The 21,114-nt window shown below is 38.0% G+C and overlaps 1 protein-coding gene across 7 annotated transcripts in view; it reads right to left on the bottom strand.

Annotated features, from left to right (window-relative positions):
- Positions 1-21,114, bottom strand: part of ALDH12A1 (aldehyde dehydrogenase 12A1) — a 32,952-nt gene that overhangs the window by 8,013 nt on the left and 3,825 nt on the right. For 3 of the 7 annotated variants that reach the window (XM_077377589.1, XM_077377586.1, XM_077377590.1), the window contains 10 exons: positions 20,636-20,715; positions 18,970-19,073; positions 17,653-17,720; positions 11,099-11,156; positions 10,817-10,930; positions 8,347-8,430; positions 5,105-5,209; positions 4,309-4,422; positions 423-554; positions 221-310 (listed from right to left, as the gene is read on the bottom strand). In XM_077377589.1, the coding sequence (XP_077233704.1) occupies positions 221-310; positions 423-554; positions 4,309-4,422; positions 5,105-5,209; positions 8,347-8,430; positions 10,817-10,930; positions 11,099-11,156; positions 17,653-17,720; positions 18,970-19,073; positions 20,636-20,715 (949 nt within the window). Of the gene's footprint in view, positions 1-220; positions 311-422; positions 555-4,308; positions 4,423-5,104; positions 5,210-8,346; positions 8,431-10,816; positions 10,931-11,098; positions 11,157-17,652; positions 17,721-18,969; positions 19,115-20,635; positions 20,716-21,114 lie in introns of all 7 variants that reach the window. The other 4 variants (XM_077377588.1, XM_077377587.1, XM_077377591.1 and 1 more) reach the window with 3 other exon arrangements.

Below are 21,114 nucleotides of genomic sequence, written 5' to 3'. Positions count from 1 at the left end.
AGATGCTAATACAATGGTTTTAAATTTTGGCCAAAATACCAAAATTTCGGATTTCGGCTGGGACCGAAACTGAAATTTATACTGAAATTTTAAAAAAATTCAAAATTTCGGTTAAAATTTTAAGATTTACATCGAAACCGAAACCAAAATTTCAAACCTTGGCTCATACGATCTTCTGCATACTCTCGAGTAACTACATAAAGAGCAGATGACAGCTAACCTCATGCATAAATAGAATTGATTGCGCAGAGCACTTCTGACCACTACATGCATATGCATCCTGATCGCAAACCCATGCAACATAATCAACCTGCCAATAGAAAACCAGAATATAAGGTAATTCAGTATCCATTGAAATGAGAGCCCAAAAATTTCAGTTTGAAAATAACATGATGGAAAGGCAAAGATCTTTTGAGAAAAACCTCCTGAACATCAGGACCGAGGATTTTCCAGTCAAAACCTGCATCTTCTAGTTTAACACGTCCTTTCAGGTCAACAGCCAATTTTTCTGCTATTCGTGAGCTTCCAGTAAAAAGTGTCATTCGTGGGTTTGCCTGTTAACACAATTCAAAAGAGGAAGTATTGACTATATAAGGACGTCCACTTTATCCACCTCTAGAACTGTATCACATTTCATGATACATGGTAGTTACAAAAAAAGGCATGTTTGAGAAGACTCAAATGTAAAAAAAAACAAGAAGAATATTTCTAGAATTTAGATTAGGATAATGACTTATAACCAACTATTACTGAACAGAACCGATTCACAGATGTTGACTCATACTGGTCATTACTAAGCCGGTTTGAGGAAAGATTTGATCCTAACTTGGATTCCAGATTTCTCTGTTAATGTAGTTTGATAGGTCAAGTTAGAGGGAAGATGGGGTTTCTCTTTTTTGTTTGAAGGTATTGAAAGGGGACCTAACACTCCTAATAAATCAGGTGACTTCACCGCTAAATCAGCATGGAATATGGTTCGAACTAAATTTCTTAAGAGAAGATAGTCTACATTTATTGGGAAGGATCTTCCAGCTAACATTGGATGCTTCATTTGATTTTTTTTTAATGAATGTAGTCCTTGTTGATAGCCGATTGAAGGATATATTCATCCCTTTTCCTTCCATGTGTGTGTTATGCCATGCTAAAGAAGAGGAGATGAATCGTGTATTCCTTGACAATGATGTAGCAAGAGCTATAAGGTATCACTTTTCTATCTATCTTGGGGTGCCTCTTCCTGAAAACCAATCCATTATAGCTAGGCTACTTCAGTGGTTCGAGTTGAGGAAAAGTAAGCCAACTTTCAGTTTTGCTTTGAACGTCATTCCTTCATTTGTAACATGTGAGATATGGCGGGAGAGATGCAATAGGTGCATGGAGGTTTCTTCTATGCCAGTCAGTTTGTTAATTAAAGTTGTGACTACTTGGGGGGGGGGGGGGGGGGGGGTGGGGTGCGCGCAATGCTCGCCAATTCATTCTTTCCTTCTTAAGATTGCTTTTCTTGGGAAGAGATGGCCTTGCGACACAGATATTTCCAAAACCATAAAAAAGCCTTGGAGTTACTCGTGTGTGCTGGAAAAGGCCCAGGTAGGTAAGATAAATTTGAATACTGATGGGACATCAAAGAGCAATCCTGGCTTATCTGGGGTGGTGGGATTGTTAGAAATCATACTAGCATGATTATCTTTGCATTCTCTCATAATTAGGGTTTGGAAAGCAATATACAGGCAAAAGCTAGAAGTATTCTTGATGGCCTTAGATACTGTAAAGCCCTTGGATTCTTGAATATTAGGGTGGAATCAGACAACAAGGTCTTAATTGACATTATTGTTTCTAACAAGGATCCTCCTTGGCCGATTAAATATTATTGGCAGGAGCTTCACTCTCTTAACTTTGATTTGAAGCCTAAAACGACACATCAGTTCAAAGAGAGTGATGCGGATCACCATGATAACTATGCTTGTAAGTGTAAGAAAAATAATGTTTTTTGGCATTGGAGAGATCTTCCTACATTGGAGAAAGGCGTTATGAGATGTGATTTCTTGGGAATCCCTAGCATTCGTAGGAGGTGAGATTTCTGTGTATTTCTTGGTTTTTTGTTTCCTAAAATGTTTCTTGGAATGGACAAAAGGGACCGAGGGGAGAAAAAGGAAAAAGAAAAGGTGGATGGAGAAGGGGGGCGAGAGTTGAAGACCCTCAAGAAGCAGTAGTCTGTCCCTCCTTCTGTACATAGTTTGTGTTTAGTGATTTTGTTCTAGGGTAACTTATTTTCTGTTTTTTTGAGTCTTGGGGGGAAATTTCTGTTTTTCTAAGCAGGTTAGGTTGAAGGGTGGGCTGTATTCTCTGTTGTTTGGGTCAGTTTGTTGGTGATGACTTTAGGTCTTTGGGAGGGTGGTTGTTTCGGCGATAGGTTGTCTATTTATTGGAGTTATTAAAAAATTTCGGGAGAGACCATGGGAGTGAATTAAACGATGAAGATCCTCGCTAAGCTTGAGAGACTTTTGGTCTTTCGCTTTATGAGGCATTCTATTATGGTTGTCACTTAGATGAAATGATTGTTCGGGTTCATGTATCAAAATTTCTTCAGAGCAAGTAAGTGAGTGAACGAAACGAGGTAGATCTTCATCAAGCTTCAAATACGTTGGCCTTTACATATTGAGGCATTGTTTCGATCATGGAAGCTGTGGAGCATAGGCAACGAAGTAGAGTCCCATAAGCTTGAGAGACCCTGGCCTTTTGCATTTGGTGGCATCTATTTGTTGAGCCATTACTTGTCCTCGAGGAGTCTAGAGTTAATAAGAACCGATTGGTGGTTGCTGGAAAGTTTGTAGCCTTTTTCTTAGATGGTGTTTGCAGCGGAACTGGAAGGATTGATTAGTTAACGTTATTATATTTTGATGGAATTGTATGTAGTTTTTAATTTTGTTCTTCCTTACGGTTCAGGAGTATGCTCTTGAACAAGATATGCTATGTAAATGCAAGCTCAGACCTCTGGTCCCCAACGTAATTCTCATAGTATAAATATACTTTTGTCAACTTGAAAAAAAAAAAAAAAAAAAAAAAGATAATGTGGTATGTCACCCTCATTTACTTTTCTCCTTGGGCATTCCAAGTATCTATTGCAAATAAGTTTTCCTATATTAGTTTTGTGGGGAGGTAAGGCGGTATCCCCCCCCCCTCCTCTTGTACTCTTTTATCATATCAATAAAATTTAAGGCACCGACCCAGGTTCCTAGATAAATGTAGGGTTAAAAAAGGGATTATTGCATCCCAATCAAGCATTGCCCTTTCTCGTGCAGGCAACTAATGCAATTGATGCATAATTTTAGGATTATGGATGGGGAAAATTTTCTTCATGTTATTGATTTAAAAAACAGTATGGATGAAGGGATTTTGATTTGGCAATTCGGCTGGTCATGTTCATAGAGATTTCTATCCATATTAAGAGAGATTCTATTTGAGGTTTGTCATCCCCCCCCCCCCCCCCCCCCACACACACACACACACACAACATGCGCAGAGGGAAGGTAATATTAAAGTAAAAGGTCGAGCGGACAATGGAATATCATGTACAGAGTAGTGTCCTTGTTTCATATGCCAAATGAATGGATGTAGGCCACGTTAAAGGTTTTGGCATTCGTGGTTTTTATTCTATATCTGGTTCAACATGCAGTAATTGTAAGGTTGTGGTAGTAGTATTCAGAAGAAAAACAGACAAAAGAGATTTAGAAGTGTCTCAGAGAATCCTGAAGTATTGGAACCCGAGATGTGTCCTACACGGATTCTTCACCTATTTAGAAGAATCCATGTAACATGGCTCTCAAGCAATAGTTGCTTTTCTATATTTTTCTTCTGTACTAAATTTTGTTCCACTAGTAAAAAAAGTAGAAAAGAAAACAGAAAAAGAATACTGAACAATAAATTGTGTAACTTGCAACCAGTTAGAGTTTTGGGACTATATTTGGTAATTCTTTTGTGCAGTTGTTGTATGCCCTAATCTTGGGGCTTTCTTGCTCTTTCTTTTCTCGACTTCATGCTGCGATGAAAATTTTCACTTGGTCAAAAAGAAAATGTTAAAATGAAAAACTTTGAAAAGAACTAACCAGTGCAATTTCTTGAATTAGATAACGAGAATCAAAAGATTGCAAGATCTCTGAACATCAAAACTAAGATTTGGGCTAAACACAGGATTACTTGACACAAACTCAAGCACAGACAAAATTTACTAAATATGTAGTACAGATTAATTAAATATATAAATGATATCTAAGTATTGTGTTCCTCCCAAGGATGTTATGCCAAAAAAAAAACCTCGAGCAACAGCTTGTTCATTGTTGTCCCCTCAGTGTTGATGAAGTCAACATCCTCCATATGCATCCCACAATCATGAAGAAGTCGAAGCATTTGCTCCATGACAATGCTTACCTATTACACAATTATAGTTAGTCCACAATATTATAAAATAAAAAAAAGAATTCAGAATATACAAGAAACCAAAAAGTGATACAAAGAGTAGTCCAGTGCAGGCATATAACCGTTTAAAAATAAACAAACAACTAGTAGAATTTGGTATCATCTACATAGAATTATAGGCTTCATAAGATTGGACTATGTGAGCTGAATGCCGACAACATAACAAACTATGAAAAGTAAGGAACTACGAAAAAATCGAAGGGCCAACAAAGGAAAGCTTCTTGATAAAAACACAAGCAATTCAAATGATAACAAAAATCTGTACACTAAAAGAGGGGTCACATGAGCCACGTGTAAGCCAACCCTAAAAAAAGGGGCCACACGTGAGGGGGTGTTAAAGTATAAAAGATTAAATAATGCCATCCCCAACGACTTGAGCTTTTGGAGTAATTGTCAGTTCCACATTTACAAACCAATCATACAAGTTACCTAGAACTATGATTTATAGGGATTCAGGACCATTTGACTTCCATTGCAACAGAAACTGACGAATTAGGGATTTATTAACGTTCTATAAACAAATATCAAAGAACAAGAAGAATCATATGTTAAATTGCAAAATATATATATATATATATATATATATATATATATATATTTTTTTTTTAAAGTCAGAGAATTTCACAGGATATACCTTACTATCGACTTTAAGGACTGGTTTGTTGCCCATATAAAGTGCCCCCATCAATTGCAACATAGGAATCTCCAATGGAAAATTGAAAGGAGTGATAATTGCCACCTGTGTGAACAACTCTTTTAAAATACAATACATCATTAAAAAAAAACACTCTTCTTCTTCAATCTTCAGGAAATGTCCAGACTTCTCCCATCACTTTCAGCTTTCAAGATATTAAATACCAAGTAAAAAATGTGGTACAATGAAGAATATTTGCATAGAAGCACATCAAATCACTTCACATACAAACTTATAGTCAACCTGTGAGACAATAGAAAAATTTTAATTTCTTAAACCATGTTAAAAGAGTGGTACAATGAGAGGAATATTTGAATACATGCACATGAAATCACTTCACCTATCAAATCTTATAATTTACCTTTGTTGCCTTAGATAGTAGAAAAATCCAAATTGCTTAATTAACAATGACTTTTTGAAGTTGTTGCTTCTATTGTTTTTGCTTTAGTTCAAAGTTGCACTCTGTAATGGAGCATGCTGTTATTCAAATAAACTGAGAGCGGGCATATTTCTTAATCTTAGAAAATATATAATTGAAAGTCAAAAAAAATAAAAAAATAAATCCAAAGAAATACCATTCAAGGGAGATAAAGGGGCAACACACAACTTCTAGACATAGGGACAACACAAAACTTCATCAATGAGTCGTTAGGTCACCACAAGTCTTTGAGGCATGACTATTTGATTCAATGTCGATGACTAAGAGGTCATTTGGTGGGGCCTTCCATATGGGGGATTACTCCTGATATCGACACACACGACTTGAGCAAGTGATGACACTTAGAGCAGATATATGACCACCTACAATTCTAGCAGTTATGTTAGAGGCAATCCAGATAATGCCGCACCCACACACCAACAGAGAGCCACTCGTTCATGATTGGAACCAAAATCTAGAGGAGTTGCACAAGAGTTGGTGGTGTCACATCATCAACACCAATCTTTACATTGCTTGAGGACAAGTAGTTTCTTCTTGTTTACGGTGACATTTTCTATTGTTGTCGGACATCACAAGCAAGGTTTTAAATTTCAATTTCTGTTTTGATTTTGGTGGCCATGGAAAAGGAAATGTTTCGGTTTTGGTTGGAAATTTCAGTGGAAATCCTGCAAAATCATGGAAACAGTTCGTCCCACTCTTTTTTCTTCATTAGGTTTTGAGACTGAAGAATAAGAAGAAGATGGGAATGATCAAGAATAATAGGGCTCAGATACCATGTTAATGGGAGAAATAGAGAAAGTCGTGAAAGGAAGAAGGGAACCATTCGTTTTTAGAGAGGGGAGACATAATATATATGAGCAAACTGTTTGTGTGCTAGAGCGCATATAAGCTTATATGCGCTCAAGCTTAAAAAACACATGGGGCCACATTTTTATGGATGATCCAAAGCATTCATTTGAAAGGCCCTTACATAGATAGGATGTTCACATCATCCTAACCCTTCCATTTGTAGAGGGAAAAAATGGGCAGATTTGTGGAGAAAGTGTCTGCCCATTTTAACCTCCACAAATGGACTCCCTCGGCCTAGGATGATCCTATGGAGCTGATTGTTGGTACACACCCTATCTATGTAAGGGCCTTTCAAATGAATGCTTTGGATCATCCCTAAAAATGTGGGCCCCATGTGTTTTTGGCGCTTGAGCGCACAAACAGCTCTCTCTCTATATATATAAGTGTGTGTGTGTGTAACACACATAGGAAAATACAAATACCCCTATCTAATATTTACACCTATTCACTTAACACTTATGACCCAAAAGAACATTTCACATTACCTGATGTCTTATGTCATATATCATTCCCTGCTTATAAAGAGGCATGAAACTCTGTTTTCATCTCCTTATTCCACTAAGATGATCTAGGGCTTCGGTAACACTACTGAAAACCATGGATGAAAAGATTTTTGAAATATAGTGGCTAATGAGATTATTAAAAGATGCACTTTTTGTTTGAAATGGTATTTAAAGATGCACTTTTGGGGGATGTTAGGCATGATAAATATATATGCATCAGCTTGAGGAGATTCCAATAACATGTTCATACTTAAAAAAAGGGCGACCCAGTGCACGAGGCTCCCGGTAACATGTTCATACTACAGGAACATAATTTTCATTCTTGATTATTATAGGTTTAACTTCATCTTGATTACCTAACAAGGGTAAGGAGTCCAATTTTATTTTTTTCGTTATGTTCATATCAAATCCCATTAGGGAAATCCCCAAAGGAAACCAACAGGTATAGACTCTTTCAAAGCAATGTACATCTAAGATTTGGATCCAAGGAGAGTCAATGATGATAACTAGTGGCTAAAAATGGAATTTCCATCTTAAAAGGTTATCAGATACAGTAAGTCTCTTCTCTTGAAAATAAAGAATAAGGAAACTCACATATTCAGACACACACTATAAGACTGATGCATCAATTTCTGGCGTTACATGTGTATTTGGATTGGGAACACCATGTGGGATGTACTGATGTACTTATTTAAATATTTGTTCACTTGATAACAAAACAGAAGAAACTTCATAGAAAAAAAGGAATTCAAGGAATTATAAGTAATGTGACTTTGTGTTCTGATCTAACAAAATTATAGTTGTTTATAAAGAAAAGTTAAGCATCATACGGTCAGACATGTTCACAAAGCAGAGGTTATCCTTCAGTGTAGAGATCATCTTCTTGGGCCATTCAAACGTGGGCTAATGTTCCTATTGATCAGTTGAAAAGATGATTTTCGATAATTCTAGGCAATTCTTTTTTCCCTCTGCTATCATCTCCATAGGTCATGAAAACAGAGAATACGCTTCCCCACTATTTGAGTCATTAATGAGGTTAGTATTCATAGCAATGGAAATTTTCTCTTTGACATGTACCAAGAATTACAGTTCAACCATTGTAGATTTGTAAGGTACATGACACCAATTGGAAAAAATCATGCATTTTGCAAGGCATCAAACATATTTTATGCTGAATAAATTAAAAGACATTTCAAAATAGTACTTGTCACAACATTTGGAATTTAGATGAATTGATTTGTAAGGTACATGACACCAATTGGAAGTAAGCATGCATTTTGCAAGGCATCAAACATACTCTAAGCTGAATAAATTAAAAGATATTTCAAAATAGTACTTGTCACAACATTTGGAATTTAGATGAATTGATTATTACAGGGTATCGGCCTTACGGGACCATATGGCCAACGAAAACCATGAGTCTGTTGGCCGAGATGATCTCCAGGAACTCCAAAAGACCTTGCTAGGAAACGAACCTGTCAGGACAGAAAGGAAAAAGAAACACAGAAAAATAAATGACAATGAGAACACAAATAAAGTTCACCTCGTCAAACAAAAAAGCTGATTCATCAGTTCAATGACGTGATCCATGCATATAAATAAAGGAGAAGAAAACAGAAACCGGAGATAGTCCATTATCATCGAGGGCATTACTGCTATTTTATGTAAGCGTAACTGTTAACTTAATTAGTTTGTATGAGTTTCTAGTCCATGTAATTTGCAACTCCATTCATTAATATAAATAGGGCAACCAGGAGGTTGAACCACATGTTATACCCTTGGCCTATATGGAAATATTGCAGATGTATCATTCTCATATCGGTCAAATCGGCCAATAAGGCTACTGTATTGGCTGTACGATTATGCATTGGCGTATACGGTGGCCATATGGATGCATCTTCAACCTGTGAAATGCGAGAGATTTTCAGTGGTTTTCAACCTTTTCCATGAGAATCTCAACACTCCCAATGTGATTTCTACGCATTTGTTCTCACTTCTGAAAAGAAAAAACAGGAGGATCAAATTGAGAGATTCTACCTTCTTAGGACCACCAATTCACAAATCCAACCACTGAGTCCCTATTCAGCATCATTTGCTTGGTTTAGGCACTTGGATTTATATTTCCTACTCTTTCTTCATCATGGGATCACCGATTTCTTGCTAAAGTTCCTCAGGATTTCGAAGAATCTTCTCCGTAAGCATCTTTTCCCTCTCTTCTTTGTCAAGATTTGTTTCGCTAGGATAAAGGTTTAGGGCGTTAGGGAATACACGCTTGTTTTAGAAACCCTAAGCCCTAAACTTAATTGTCAGGCTGCCCCTCCCCCTCCTTCTTTATTGATTTTGAAGCATCTTCTCCTTGGCAATCTTCATTCCAGTAAGCATCTTTTCCCCCTCTTCTTCGTGAACATTTGTTTCGCTAGGATAAAGGTTTTAGGGTGTTTGGGAATACAAGCTTGTTTAAGAAACCTAAGCCCTAAACCTAATTGTCAGGTTGCCCCGCCTCCCCCTACCTTTTACTAAAATTATTCACATTTCTCTATGGAAGCCAATAATAAAATTATTTAAATTATTCAGGTTTATTACAAAATATAACTTATTACTATTATGTACATCATACATGCTATTTAGTTATAAATCTAATTAGCTTCTGTTTTGTTATACAAAAAGTTATTAGACATTAAATTATGCCTCTTATAAGTCATAAGTCAAAATAAGCTATATTATTTTATTATTTACTTCATTAACATAACTTACAAGGTATAATTTATGCACTGTTTTAAATTTCCCCAAAAACAATCAAAATGTTTCCGTTTCCAACGCAGTGAAATGAAATCTCAATGAATCCCTTGCCCGTCATTATTTACATCAAAATTCTCGGAATGTGACCAAAATTCCCAAAATTCGACTGAAATGGTCGGAACGACAAAAAATGGAAATATGTAATGATTTGCATTTCATTTCATATCATTAACATAGAGAATGATATTTGGTAGGCAACATCATTGAACTACACAACAAAGTAATAGTATCTTATGCATACGATGTGAGATTGGCATGCTACCAATAATATATTAAAACTCTATGTGGTATTAACGTAGAGTTGGTGTCCTTAGAGGGGAGACTAGTCATTGTACTTCCTTATACTCCATTACATTGTACTTCTTTATTGATTTTATTGTGCTAGACATGTGCGACAATGCATGTCACTAGGTTTTTGATGTGATTAAGCCATTATGGATGGCTTTCTTGCTTATATGATGGTTTCTAAGTATGTATTTGTGCTTATTCTAGCGTTTCCCAAAGTTTCATCTTAAAATTTCATCATTTGCATATGTTTCAATACTTTTCGATGATTTTACAAGATTTCTATCGAAACCGAAATGTTTCCGTTTCCATGCCGACCAAAACCGAAATGTAAAACCTTGAATTTATGTTAAATAAATTATTATTTAAGGAACTCTAAGCTTAGGAGAAATCCAGACCCTAGAAGGGCCAATTAAGGAAGTGGAAGGCTACCATCTAAGCACAAAAGGTTTTAAAATTTTATTTGATAACTATTTTGTTCAAATCTAAATAAGGAGAGTCTTCTTAGAATTTCACGAAAAGGACGAGGTAATGTTCAGATTTAGATGTGGAAGAATTATTTCGGATGAAAAAACTAGAATCACAGCACTAAACAATCACGAAGACATAACTATTAATAAATAGGTTAATTAAAGAGTTCTTCGGACAAGGTTCAAGCGTATAGAAGAACTAGCTAATGAAAGAAATAATATAAAAATTATATCATGCAAGTTTAAGAACAAGAAAGAAAAGCCTAACCTTCCAGCAGTGATAGATTAGTGCTGAACAGTTATATACCTGGTCCCCAGAGAAATTCTCTAAGAATTTCCGTGAAACATAGACCTCACCAAGGGCCTGCTTATAACTCTTTGGACAAACCCTTTGTATTAGCCTTGTAAAGAAATCTGAAACCTGAAAGTCATGTATGAATGCCAAAGCATAACAAACTATGGACAAGAGCAAATCATGCTTCAATGCAAATTAAGCACATGTATCTATGCATACATGCATGCACATGGATAGATGCCCATCTAGACAGTTAACAATGAAAATAAAACTAAGAAATATCTTTCTCTTTACCTCTGGTTGAGCGAGCATATGAGCAGCCTTCGCAGTTATGTCCCCAAACATAAGATATCTGAGAAATATAATTCTCTGAGTAAAGACTTGAGTGTATAAATTCTTACCACATTACTAAAATGCCACTTAAAAGATGAAGATATATAAACTCGAGTAAAAATAGAATCATAATCACTCTAATGATACAACTCCAAGGTTGCTTCTATGTATAGACTGTAAACACCAAATTTTTGTTTAAATACTTACAGAATTATTGGAAAATATTCAATCAAAAGATTCAAAACCTAAGGATGAACATTATGTTCAGTGCAAATAACTGAATAAGTATGGGTGTCACCTCAAGACTAAATTTTGTTTAAATACTTATAGGATTATTGAAAAATATTCAATCGAAACCTAAGGATGAACGTTATGTTCAGTGCAAATAAGTATGGGTGTCACCTCAAGACTAAACAAAGCTAATTGTGGCCTCTTGAGAATATACAAATGGTAACCAGAAGTCTCCCAAAAAATGCTCAAGTACCCAATCATTAGCTTCCTAGGAGGCTCTCTCCATAGGATCCAAAAGGCTAAAGGTGGGTCTCTCTTGATAAGATTACAGTGACTAGATCAAAGGGAAATAGTGAAAGAACACATTTAACTCATCTTAAAGCTCAAACCCGAAATTGTTTATTTTCAGACATTTTCATAGTCATATTACAATTTGACAAAACATAGATTAGGCATCTTTTGAGACGCCGGAATATGCAAGCACCAAAGTGATAGGTGCAAGAGTTTCTGTATACAAAAGTAGCACAAAGTTACTATACACCCAAGTATTCGCTCCTATAAGCCCTACCAAACAGAAAGTTTAGGGTAACTATGGGATGGGCTTCTAAAAAAGACAAGAAAAGACACTTTCTTGGATAAGAAGTTTGTAGAGATATTTTGGAGATCACGGGATTTCTGGATGGGCAATGCAAGCCTACCCAGGTCATCTGAAATTGCATTTTGATTGTAGAAGAAGCTCTATGATTGATGCAGTGGCCTTAACTACTAATAAATTATGGATTGAAGAGAACGCAAAAATCATTTCATAAATAGTTTTCGAGATGTCAAGAAAGTGTCTGAAACGTCATGCTAATGTCCATGTGGGCCTTACATGACTTCAATAGTCACGAAAAATTGGCCAACATAGTTATAATAATTTATACAGATGTTAGTATTTTTAATTAATTTTCGGATAAAGTTTAAGTAGGTTTTGGTGGGCCCTATGTAGAGAAAACTTGAAAAGTATTTTTAAGACAGCAACATGCAATATATTGTCTATTTTTATTTTGGGCTCCTCTAAAATAGAAGTTTTGTTTAATTTAGGTTGATCTGAAGGGTGAAATTGATCTTTCGCCAATGGTTATGAATAACAATGGATTTAAGGTATTTTTGGACTATAAATATAAAGTTTTGGTGTACCCTTCTGGAGGTTAATGAATTGTTACGACGCGTTCCTTCGATGTGGGAAGAACCAATGATCTGTGGCGTAGATGAACGAACTCATAACCTAGACTGTCAAGATAGTGGACAACACGGAGTTGATCCCGTTGGCGGGTAAGAACGGTAATGTAAGAAGTGAGGGGCATAAAGAAATAAAGTTGCTGCTGGCAAACGGAGACGAACTGGCAATAATGTGCAGCAAGAAACAGATCACCATGGTGGAAATGCATCTGCTCTAAATATGCAGCACAGATGCGTGTGAGATTGTCGACCCCAGAGTAGAGAAGTGAGGTATGATCCCAGATCTGCTTCGATGTACGAAGAAGTATCATCGTGGCAGCTATGGACGGAGTCATACTCTGCCAAAGAAGTGTACGAATCAGCGCATCCTCCTGCTCCCACCGAGCATAGGTAGGGTCAGTAGAGAGGGGAGGATCATGATGAATAAGGCTAACCTTGCCGCGAGCAAGGAGATATCTCTCGACAGTGACTTTCCATGACAAGTAATTGGTCCCATCCAAGTTAAGAGTAGTCATCTATGAGAATGAACCCTCTACGGGAGAAGAATAACTAGAAGATGGAAGAGACGAGTGTGGTTGTGTTGCACGGACCCCATAGGTCGTGCCGATGGTAGGATCCTCAATGACGGGGGTATCCATGAAGACAAAGATAGAGAGAGGACAACAACCACAACAAACGGCTAAGAAACAAGACAAGACTGGAAAACTAGATGGGGCCAAAGATCATATCGCAGCTCCGAAAGAGAGAGAGGGGCAAGGAAGACATACAGACGAAGTGATCGAAGCTGCAAACAAGGAGAGGAAGGGGTAGGATAGGATTTAGACCATGTAGGGTTACGGTTTTTTTTTTTTTCAGGGTTTCAAAAAAAGGCGTGGGGGATGGGGTTTCGAAAGCCGTGAAGGGGGGGAGGATTTCAAGAAAGGGGGGTGGCGGAGAGGAGGGGAAGGTTGCCGCCGGGGGAAAGAGGGGGCGAGGGTGTGCCGCGGGGGGCTAGGAGGAGGGAGAGTATGCTGCGGGGGGGCTAGTGGGGCGAAAAGGGGGGGTGTTGCGGGGGGCTGGGGCGTAGGGGGTGTCACGGGGGTTGAAAGGGGGTTTGGGGTGTCGCGAGAAGGGGGGAAGGAGAGAGAAGGAGTGTGGGGTAGGCTAGGGTCAGGATTGAGGTCGTGGGGTGAGAAAGAGAGGGAGAGGGGTGACAATGGTGGTCCCTAGGGGAAGAGAACCCTAGGGCTCTAATACCATGTTAGAGGAGAGAATGAGAGAAGAAGAGAGTGAGCAGGAGTAGTCTCCCCCTCACTTATGTATTTATATTAAGAGGAAAAGTACAAAGACCACTATGCCCTTAGGCATGTTACATATTCCAACATTAGTCGTTGTACTCTTCTCTTTTTTATATAAATACGTAAGTGAGGGGGAGTCATCTCCAACTCACTCATTTTCTTCTCCTCATTTTCTTCTCTAAAATGGTATCAAAGCCCTAGGGCTTGGCTCCCTAGGGACCACCATTGTTCTCTTCTTCCTCTCTCTCTCTCTCTCTCTCTCTCTCTCTCTCTCTCTCTCTCCACCAACCCAAACCCTTCCGCCTCCCTCCTCGCATCCTGGACCCTCACGCCCCCTCCTTTCCACCACCAGACCCCTCCCTCCTTGGCTCCTTAGGGACCACCATTGTTCTCTCTTCTTCCTCTTCTTCCTCTTCTTCCTCCACCACTCTCCCCCGCTCACCTCTCTCTCTCTCTCTCTCTCTCTCTCTCTCTCTCTCTCTCTCTCTCTCTCTCTCTCTCTCTCTCTCTCTCTCTCTCTCTCGCCTCACCCACCTCTCGTTGCTCCACCACTCTCCACCACTCTCGCTGCTCCCTCGCAACTCTCCACCCCTCCCTTGCTGCTCTACCACTCTCCACGCAACCCAAACCCCTTCCGTCTCCCTCCTCACATCCCCGGACCCTCACGCCCCCTCCTTTTCACCACCAAACCCCTTCCGCCGCCTCCTTTTCACCACCAGACCCCTCACCAGCCACCCCCATTCTCGCCGCAGTATCTTCCTTTCCTCAAACTCCACCCGCCCTTACCCACCTTCCTTGGAGTAGAGCCAAACTAAATGATATTTGTAATAAGTTAGGAATGCGTGACATATACATTCCAGCTTGAGTGGGGGTTGTTAGAAGTGTGTGCGCCTAAGGGCAACTTAGTCAATTTAGTCATTGTATTGTTTCTCTCCTTATATAAATACACTAGTGAGGGGGAGCCATTTCTAAATCACTCTTTCTCTTCACTCTTTTCTCTCAACATATGTAGCATTTTTACGTCATTGATTTCATCCGGAAAATTATGGACCTTTTTTAGGATGTGGTTGAAGACTTATTTTCCCTTGGATTATTGATAATCGTAGGAACTCGATATTAGTTTGTTCTAATATTGTATTCTTTTCTGATAAGAATATTCCATTTTTACAAAATTCTTCAACCACATGTATTAGGTGCTTACTCTGTTCACAAAAACCTAGTGAAAATTAACCAGAGAGGCAATGAGCTTTGTGGAAGAAATCATTTCCCATTACCAAAGGGATACAAATAAAAAATATCGAAGAAGCAGCCCCCGAGAATATCACATCTGCTAGGATAACACCAAGAGAAGAGATCACAACAAATCCAGCATATAGATGGGACCCAGATAGTGAAATAGTACCGGGGAACAAAGTTTTTTATATCACTAAAGCTTCCTAAGCCATATCCAATCATATATTCTTCTTTAGAATTGGGTCTTTCATACCAAGTAATAGGACAGGGTAATAAGACACAGTAGTCATAGGGCACGGTGATGATTAACCAATACTTAAGATTACTCATGGAGAATAATGAGATAGTTGATTCTCTCGGAGGAAGAATCCAGGCGGTAAAAATTGCAATAGGAAAATATTGCCTAAATGCCAAAGCTATAATGAAAGTGAAAAAAAGGGGATTGGGCCTGTAGCTTAGTGATTGAGACTTTGTTTCTCAACCTTAAGGTCGCAGGTTCGATCCCAGCTTTCCTACCGAAAAAAGAAAAGTGAAAAAACACAACATCAGTCCCGACATATGCTGCTCAGTTCATGGCAACCCAGGAGGTTATGGGTGCGATAATCATGGTTTTAAATTTCGGTTTGGACTGAAATTGTAAAATTTTGGATTTTGGGTTTGATTTTTCGGCCAAAATGTGACCGAAATTTAAGAAAAATAAATCGATTTCGGTTGGGTCCAAAACCAAAACCGAAATTTCAAACGTTGGCGATAATAAGAAGCCTCGTGGTAAAAAATCATCCTATAAGAATAATAGGAGAAACAAATGGAGGGCCCATTGGAAAAAAGTACAGAGGAAAGAAACCAATAAACATTGAGAAGATATCTTAGATGAAAAATGACCCAAGATTACCAAAAGAGATTACCATGTCCAATGGGGAAACCACCATGAAAGTGCAAGTGTTGGCATAAAGAGGGACATTATGCCAATGAATGTCCACAACAAAGAGGCAGCCAAGCAACCAAAGTCGCTAAACTTTGTAAGGAACAAGAATTAGAACATTGTTGGGGATATGAAATTTCACCAGACGATGAGGTTGTTTATGAAGTCCATATCAGCCTAGATGAGTCCTTATCATCTTCAACAAAAGAAGATGACTCCTCATACATTAATGAGGATACTGCCGATTCAGGAACATCCTTCATGATCTGACCAATATGAGGAAACCAGATCTGAGATTGTCGGATTAGGAGACCTACCTAACAAGAAACTATATTAAAGGAACAAAATTTTTAAAGGGTAAATTGGTAGGCAACTGAGTCCCAAAAATAATGTAACACTTGAAACAAAAATTTTAGCAGCTCATTGCATGGAAACAGAAAGAGAGATAGCACTAAAAATTAACAAGTCCATGCAGCCTAAGTCAAGTTGATAAATGTTCGCTTGGAACGAGCATATCACAGCAGTCATGTAGACATATGTATATAAGAGCTGGAGGATTATGTCTTCAATTATCACACTGTTAGTCATATCATACTAGTACTACTCGAAGATTTCCATATACTAATTGTTAGAAGAGAAGAAGGGAGAACAGAATGAGAGAATTAGTGACTTGGAGATTAGCTCTCCCTCACTTATATATTTATATAAAAGAGAACATAGTACAAAGACCATCTTGCCCTTAGGCGAATATACACTTCTAAAACTCCCCTTCACTGGAATGTAGATATCATATATTCCTAGCTTGTTACAAATATCATTTAGCTTAGCTTTACTCAAAGACTTGGTAAAAACATCAGCTAGTTGATCCACTGATCAAGTGAAGGAAACACAGATCTCGCCCTTTTGTATTCTCTGACGTATGAAGTGACAGTCTACTTCTATGTGCTTGGTTCTCTCACGAAAAACAGGATTGGTAGCAATGTGAATAGCAGCCTTATTGTCACAAAAAAGATGAGCTGGGAATGATGAGGAGAAACCATCTCGGATAGGAGGAAGCGCAACCAGATAAGCTCTCCACTCGTATGTGACATGGCTTGATATCCTGTTTCTGCTCTTGACTTTGAAACTATGTCCTATTACTTGCTTCGCCATGACACTTGGTTACCCCCAACAAAGGTACAATATCTGGAGAGGAAGGCAGAGGCGCGAGGGTTTTGGGGGGTCTTTTAGGGAATAGAGGTGGCAGAAGGGAAGGGAAGGAGGTGGCGGACAGCGTGAAGGAGAAGAAAGAGAGATGTGAGGGAGGAGAAGAGGTGGCGGACAGCGTGAGGGAGGAGAAAGAGAGATGGTGTGGAGGTGGAGGACTGGAGGTCCCTAGGGCACCACAACCCTAGGGCTCTGATACCATGTTAGAAGAGAAGAAGGGAGAAGAGATGAGAGAATTAGTGAGTTGGAGATTAGCTCCCCCTCACTTATGTAATTATATAAAAGAGAACAAAGTACAAAGACCATCTTTCCCTTAGGCGCATATACACTTCTAACACTAATAAATGTGTAACTATTCCGAGCCCTTTAGTTTTGGGTTGCGAACAACAAAGTGAACAATGTTTAGGGAGTAAGAAAGTCCAAACCTCTCTTGATTCCTAAGCGGATTGTGAAGGCCATATTTTGGGCACTTCGACAAGCTTTCCACAAATGGCTGCATAAACAAACATGCCAACAGATTAGAGTGAAGTTTCCGGAGGTAAAAAAGCATCATACAAATAGCTCTTATTATCTGTCCTTTTGGGAACTGTTCCAGCTTTAAATAAGAACTGGAAAGGCAACTAAATCACACATAGATTCAGGCTTTGTAATGTCCCAATTTTAGTTGTGGATCAGTGGGGTCCATATGCTATGGCAGTTTCATGTTGGACAAGAAGCGGGCCCACACTTTTACATTTGTGCTGGATTTCTTTAAAGTGGGGAGATTATTTCACATTGTGGAATTCTTTTCGCATAAGCTTTGGGATGGGGCCCATCGCAGGCAGCAAATTAGTGATCAGCATTTTATTATTTTTGTGGGATTTATGGATATTATATATAGAACACCCAAAACTCAGTTAGCACAGCATTATTGATTATCTTCATTTGGTTAACATTCCGGGGAGATCCAAGAAACACTTTGACTAATTCTTGGTTGACATCCCTGCATTAGTGAGATCCCACTACTCTCTTTGTGTGGGAAGATTCACAGAAGTTTCCTTCATTTATTGATTAGTTTGGAGCTGATAATGAATTTTCTAAGTATATTTGATATTTGCTTCAGATCTGATTTCAAGACAAGTTTCTATTCACTGCTTGGGACATTGTATTGTTATTATTCCATGAATAATAGAGCATTCACAAGCATTTGTTGCTCTCATTTTATTTTAGTGGTAATTGTACCTTCACATGAGATCTATGGAATGTAATGGTGACCAATTTCCCTTTAAGTAATTCTGAGACATTACTTTTATATTTATTCAATTGGTGATGTGGTTAGTCAAAATATTGATTGACTGTTTATTTATGTTATTCACAGAAGAATCTATTGTCAGTTAGCTGTTGTTGGGATTATACTACTGTTATCAGATATTTGCAAGGTTTTAAATGTCAGTTTCGGTGTCGGTCCCGGCTGAAATCTGCTGTTTATTGTTGTCAAATACTTGTTTATGATTTTTTTTTTAATTGAATGGCACATACTTGTTCATGATTATTGGGCTACTATTTACTGTTGTTGGATATTGTTTATGATTGCCAGGCATCTATTAACTGTTGTCAGTCAATGTAGGCTTCCACATAAAGCAGTCTAAAGGACCAAGTTGAGAACTTTGTTTCCAAACCATCTTTTTGCATACCTAAGAAACAGAATAGATCCATTTGGAGAAGAAAAGTAGACGAATATAAGTATATGCAGGGTTATATACCTTTATCCCTGTTTCTTGCACATCAGCGACTTTAATGAAAGGTTCACCATTCAAGGGATCCACAATCCAATTCCAACTAGAGGATCCCTCCCACTTTCCCTGCACTGAATAAACCACCATCTCGTGTATATTATTTGTTGTATGACTGTAGATGACAACATAGAATCATTAATGGTGCATTCCTCACAACAAATTTATAATTTAGCTTCTTCAAATTGAGTAATCAGCCAACATTAGCAAGCACCATGACGTAGTACACGAATAATCATAAGGACAAGCATGGGCATGCCAATTATGTTATTACTTGATATAGGAGAGCTAGTATATACATGAGAAAAAATAGAATTCAACACGCTCTAAATACCGGAAATAACCGGACAGTCATACAAAAGCTGAAAGAATTTCTTCATACAGAGTTCTACACCAAGGATCTTAGAGGAGACAAAATCCTTCGGAGAGAAATCTGCTGAGGTACAATGGATCCCAATGTGAAGCTCTATCCAGATCAGGGGGGAGGGGGAGTTGTTGGAAGAGGCATGAAAGTATATGAGATTAATTGGCAAGTTGATCTACTTGACTGTGACTCATCCTGATATCTCCTTTGCGCCAGTTTAGGAGTTCTCAGCAAACCTCTCATTAGAAAGCAGTTCTTCAGATAGTTAAATACTTGACGAGTGCTCCTCGGAAAGGGTTATTCTTTATAAAACATAATTATGTGAAGTTGGAGGGATTCACTGGTGCATATTGGCAAGATCTCCAGCAAATAGGAGGTCAACTACAAGATATTGTAACTTTGTTGGAGGAAATTTAGTATCGTGGTGGAGTATGAAACAAGATGTTGTGGCTAGATCAAGTGTGGAGCCAAAATATAGAGCGATGGCTCATACTTGTGGGGAGTTGACTTGGTTGATATCTATTTTGTCATGTTTCTTCCTCATCTTTCGTGTCATTGTATTGTGATAATAGAGCAGCTAATCATATCGCCTCAAATCCAAGCTTTCTTGAGAGGACTAAGCATATTGAAGTGGATTGTCATGTCATTTGTGAGAAACTCCAAAAAGGAGAAATATTACCGTTTTAACCCTATATGGAGATCAATTGGCTGATATGTTTACCAAAACATTGGGAAAGTCTAAGTTGAGTAATATTTGTAACAAGTTGGGGTTGTATGATATATACACTCCAGTTTGAGGGGTAGTGTTAGAAGGGTTAAGTAATAATATACCCATTTGAGGGTTCAAATTTAGACTTATTTTCAGCCATCATATTTTCTCTCTGCTCTCTCCTCTCTCCTCTCTCCTCCATTGTTAGCATGGACTAAGCCCCATTGTCCATGACCCTAGAAATTAATTGCATACATATTGTGAAGGTATAATAAGAAATAATGGTCATAGAGGCCAAGCTTCCAAATGAACTACTATCTAACAAATATCCATTGATATACAAAAATAATAAGCAACAAATAATATGGAGAAAGATAAGGGAAGCATGCACCCCTCTTTGTTGTTGTTGCGTTTTCCTTAGGAAAATAAAGACCAATGGTCATCTATGGGCTAGCTAGCATAAAATGGAAAAAAAAAAAAGAACAATCGTACTACAATCACTGAAAACCACGGATATGAGAAATATATATAATGCATGACACTGAAATAGCAGAAACACTTACCCAAGTTGCATACCTCTACAGGCTGAGAGCCTGACATGTCTTGAACAGCTATGGTAGCAAAAGGCAGCGAATATAACGACCTAAAAAGCATTTAAAAAATTGCCAAAATAGAGCATCAATGGGAGAACTAACAGGAGTGTGCAACGTCTAACATGAATGGTCAGAAATTACATAACATTTCCCACATTTCAAACTTAAATTTTTTAACTAACAAAAGTGTACAACATCTAACATGAATGGTAAGAAATTACAGAACATTTCTCACATTTCAAACTTAAAATTTTTTACATTAACGGGGTATTACTTATTCCGACATAATTGGAAATTTTCATTTATAAACCAAAGATAAAGACACCACATACACACTTAGAAATTTAGAACAGCATTGCCCCACATACAGAAATGGGAAGCTTGAATCTCATATAACTCAATAAATAGGCCTTCTTTCCATGTATAGACCAAGGATTTTAGTGACACAG

The sequence above is a fragment of the Tasmannia lanceolata genome, unplaced genomic scaffold, assembly GCF_043159265.1.
Source record: "Tasmannia lanceolata isolate RefF3 unplaced genomic scaffold, GAP_Taslan_0.1 ptg000004l, whole genome shotgun sequence".
NCBI classification, from domain to species: domain Eukaryota; kingdom Viridiplantae; phylum Streptophyta; class Magnoliopsida; order Canellales; family Winteraceae; genus Tasmannia; species Tasmannia lanceolata.
Note: the sequence above shows the minus strand (reverse complement) of the source record. Positions and strands in the feature narration are given on the sequence as shown.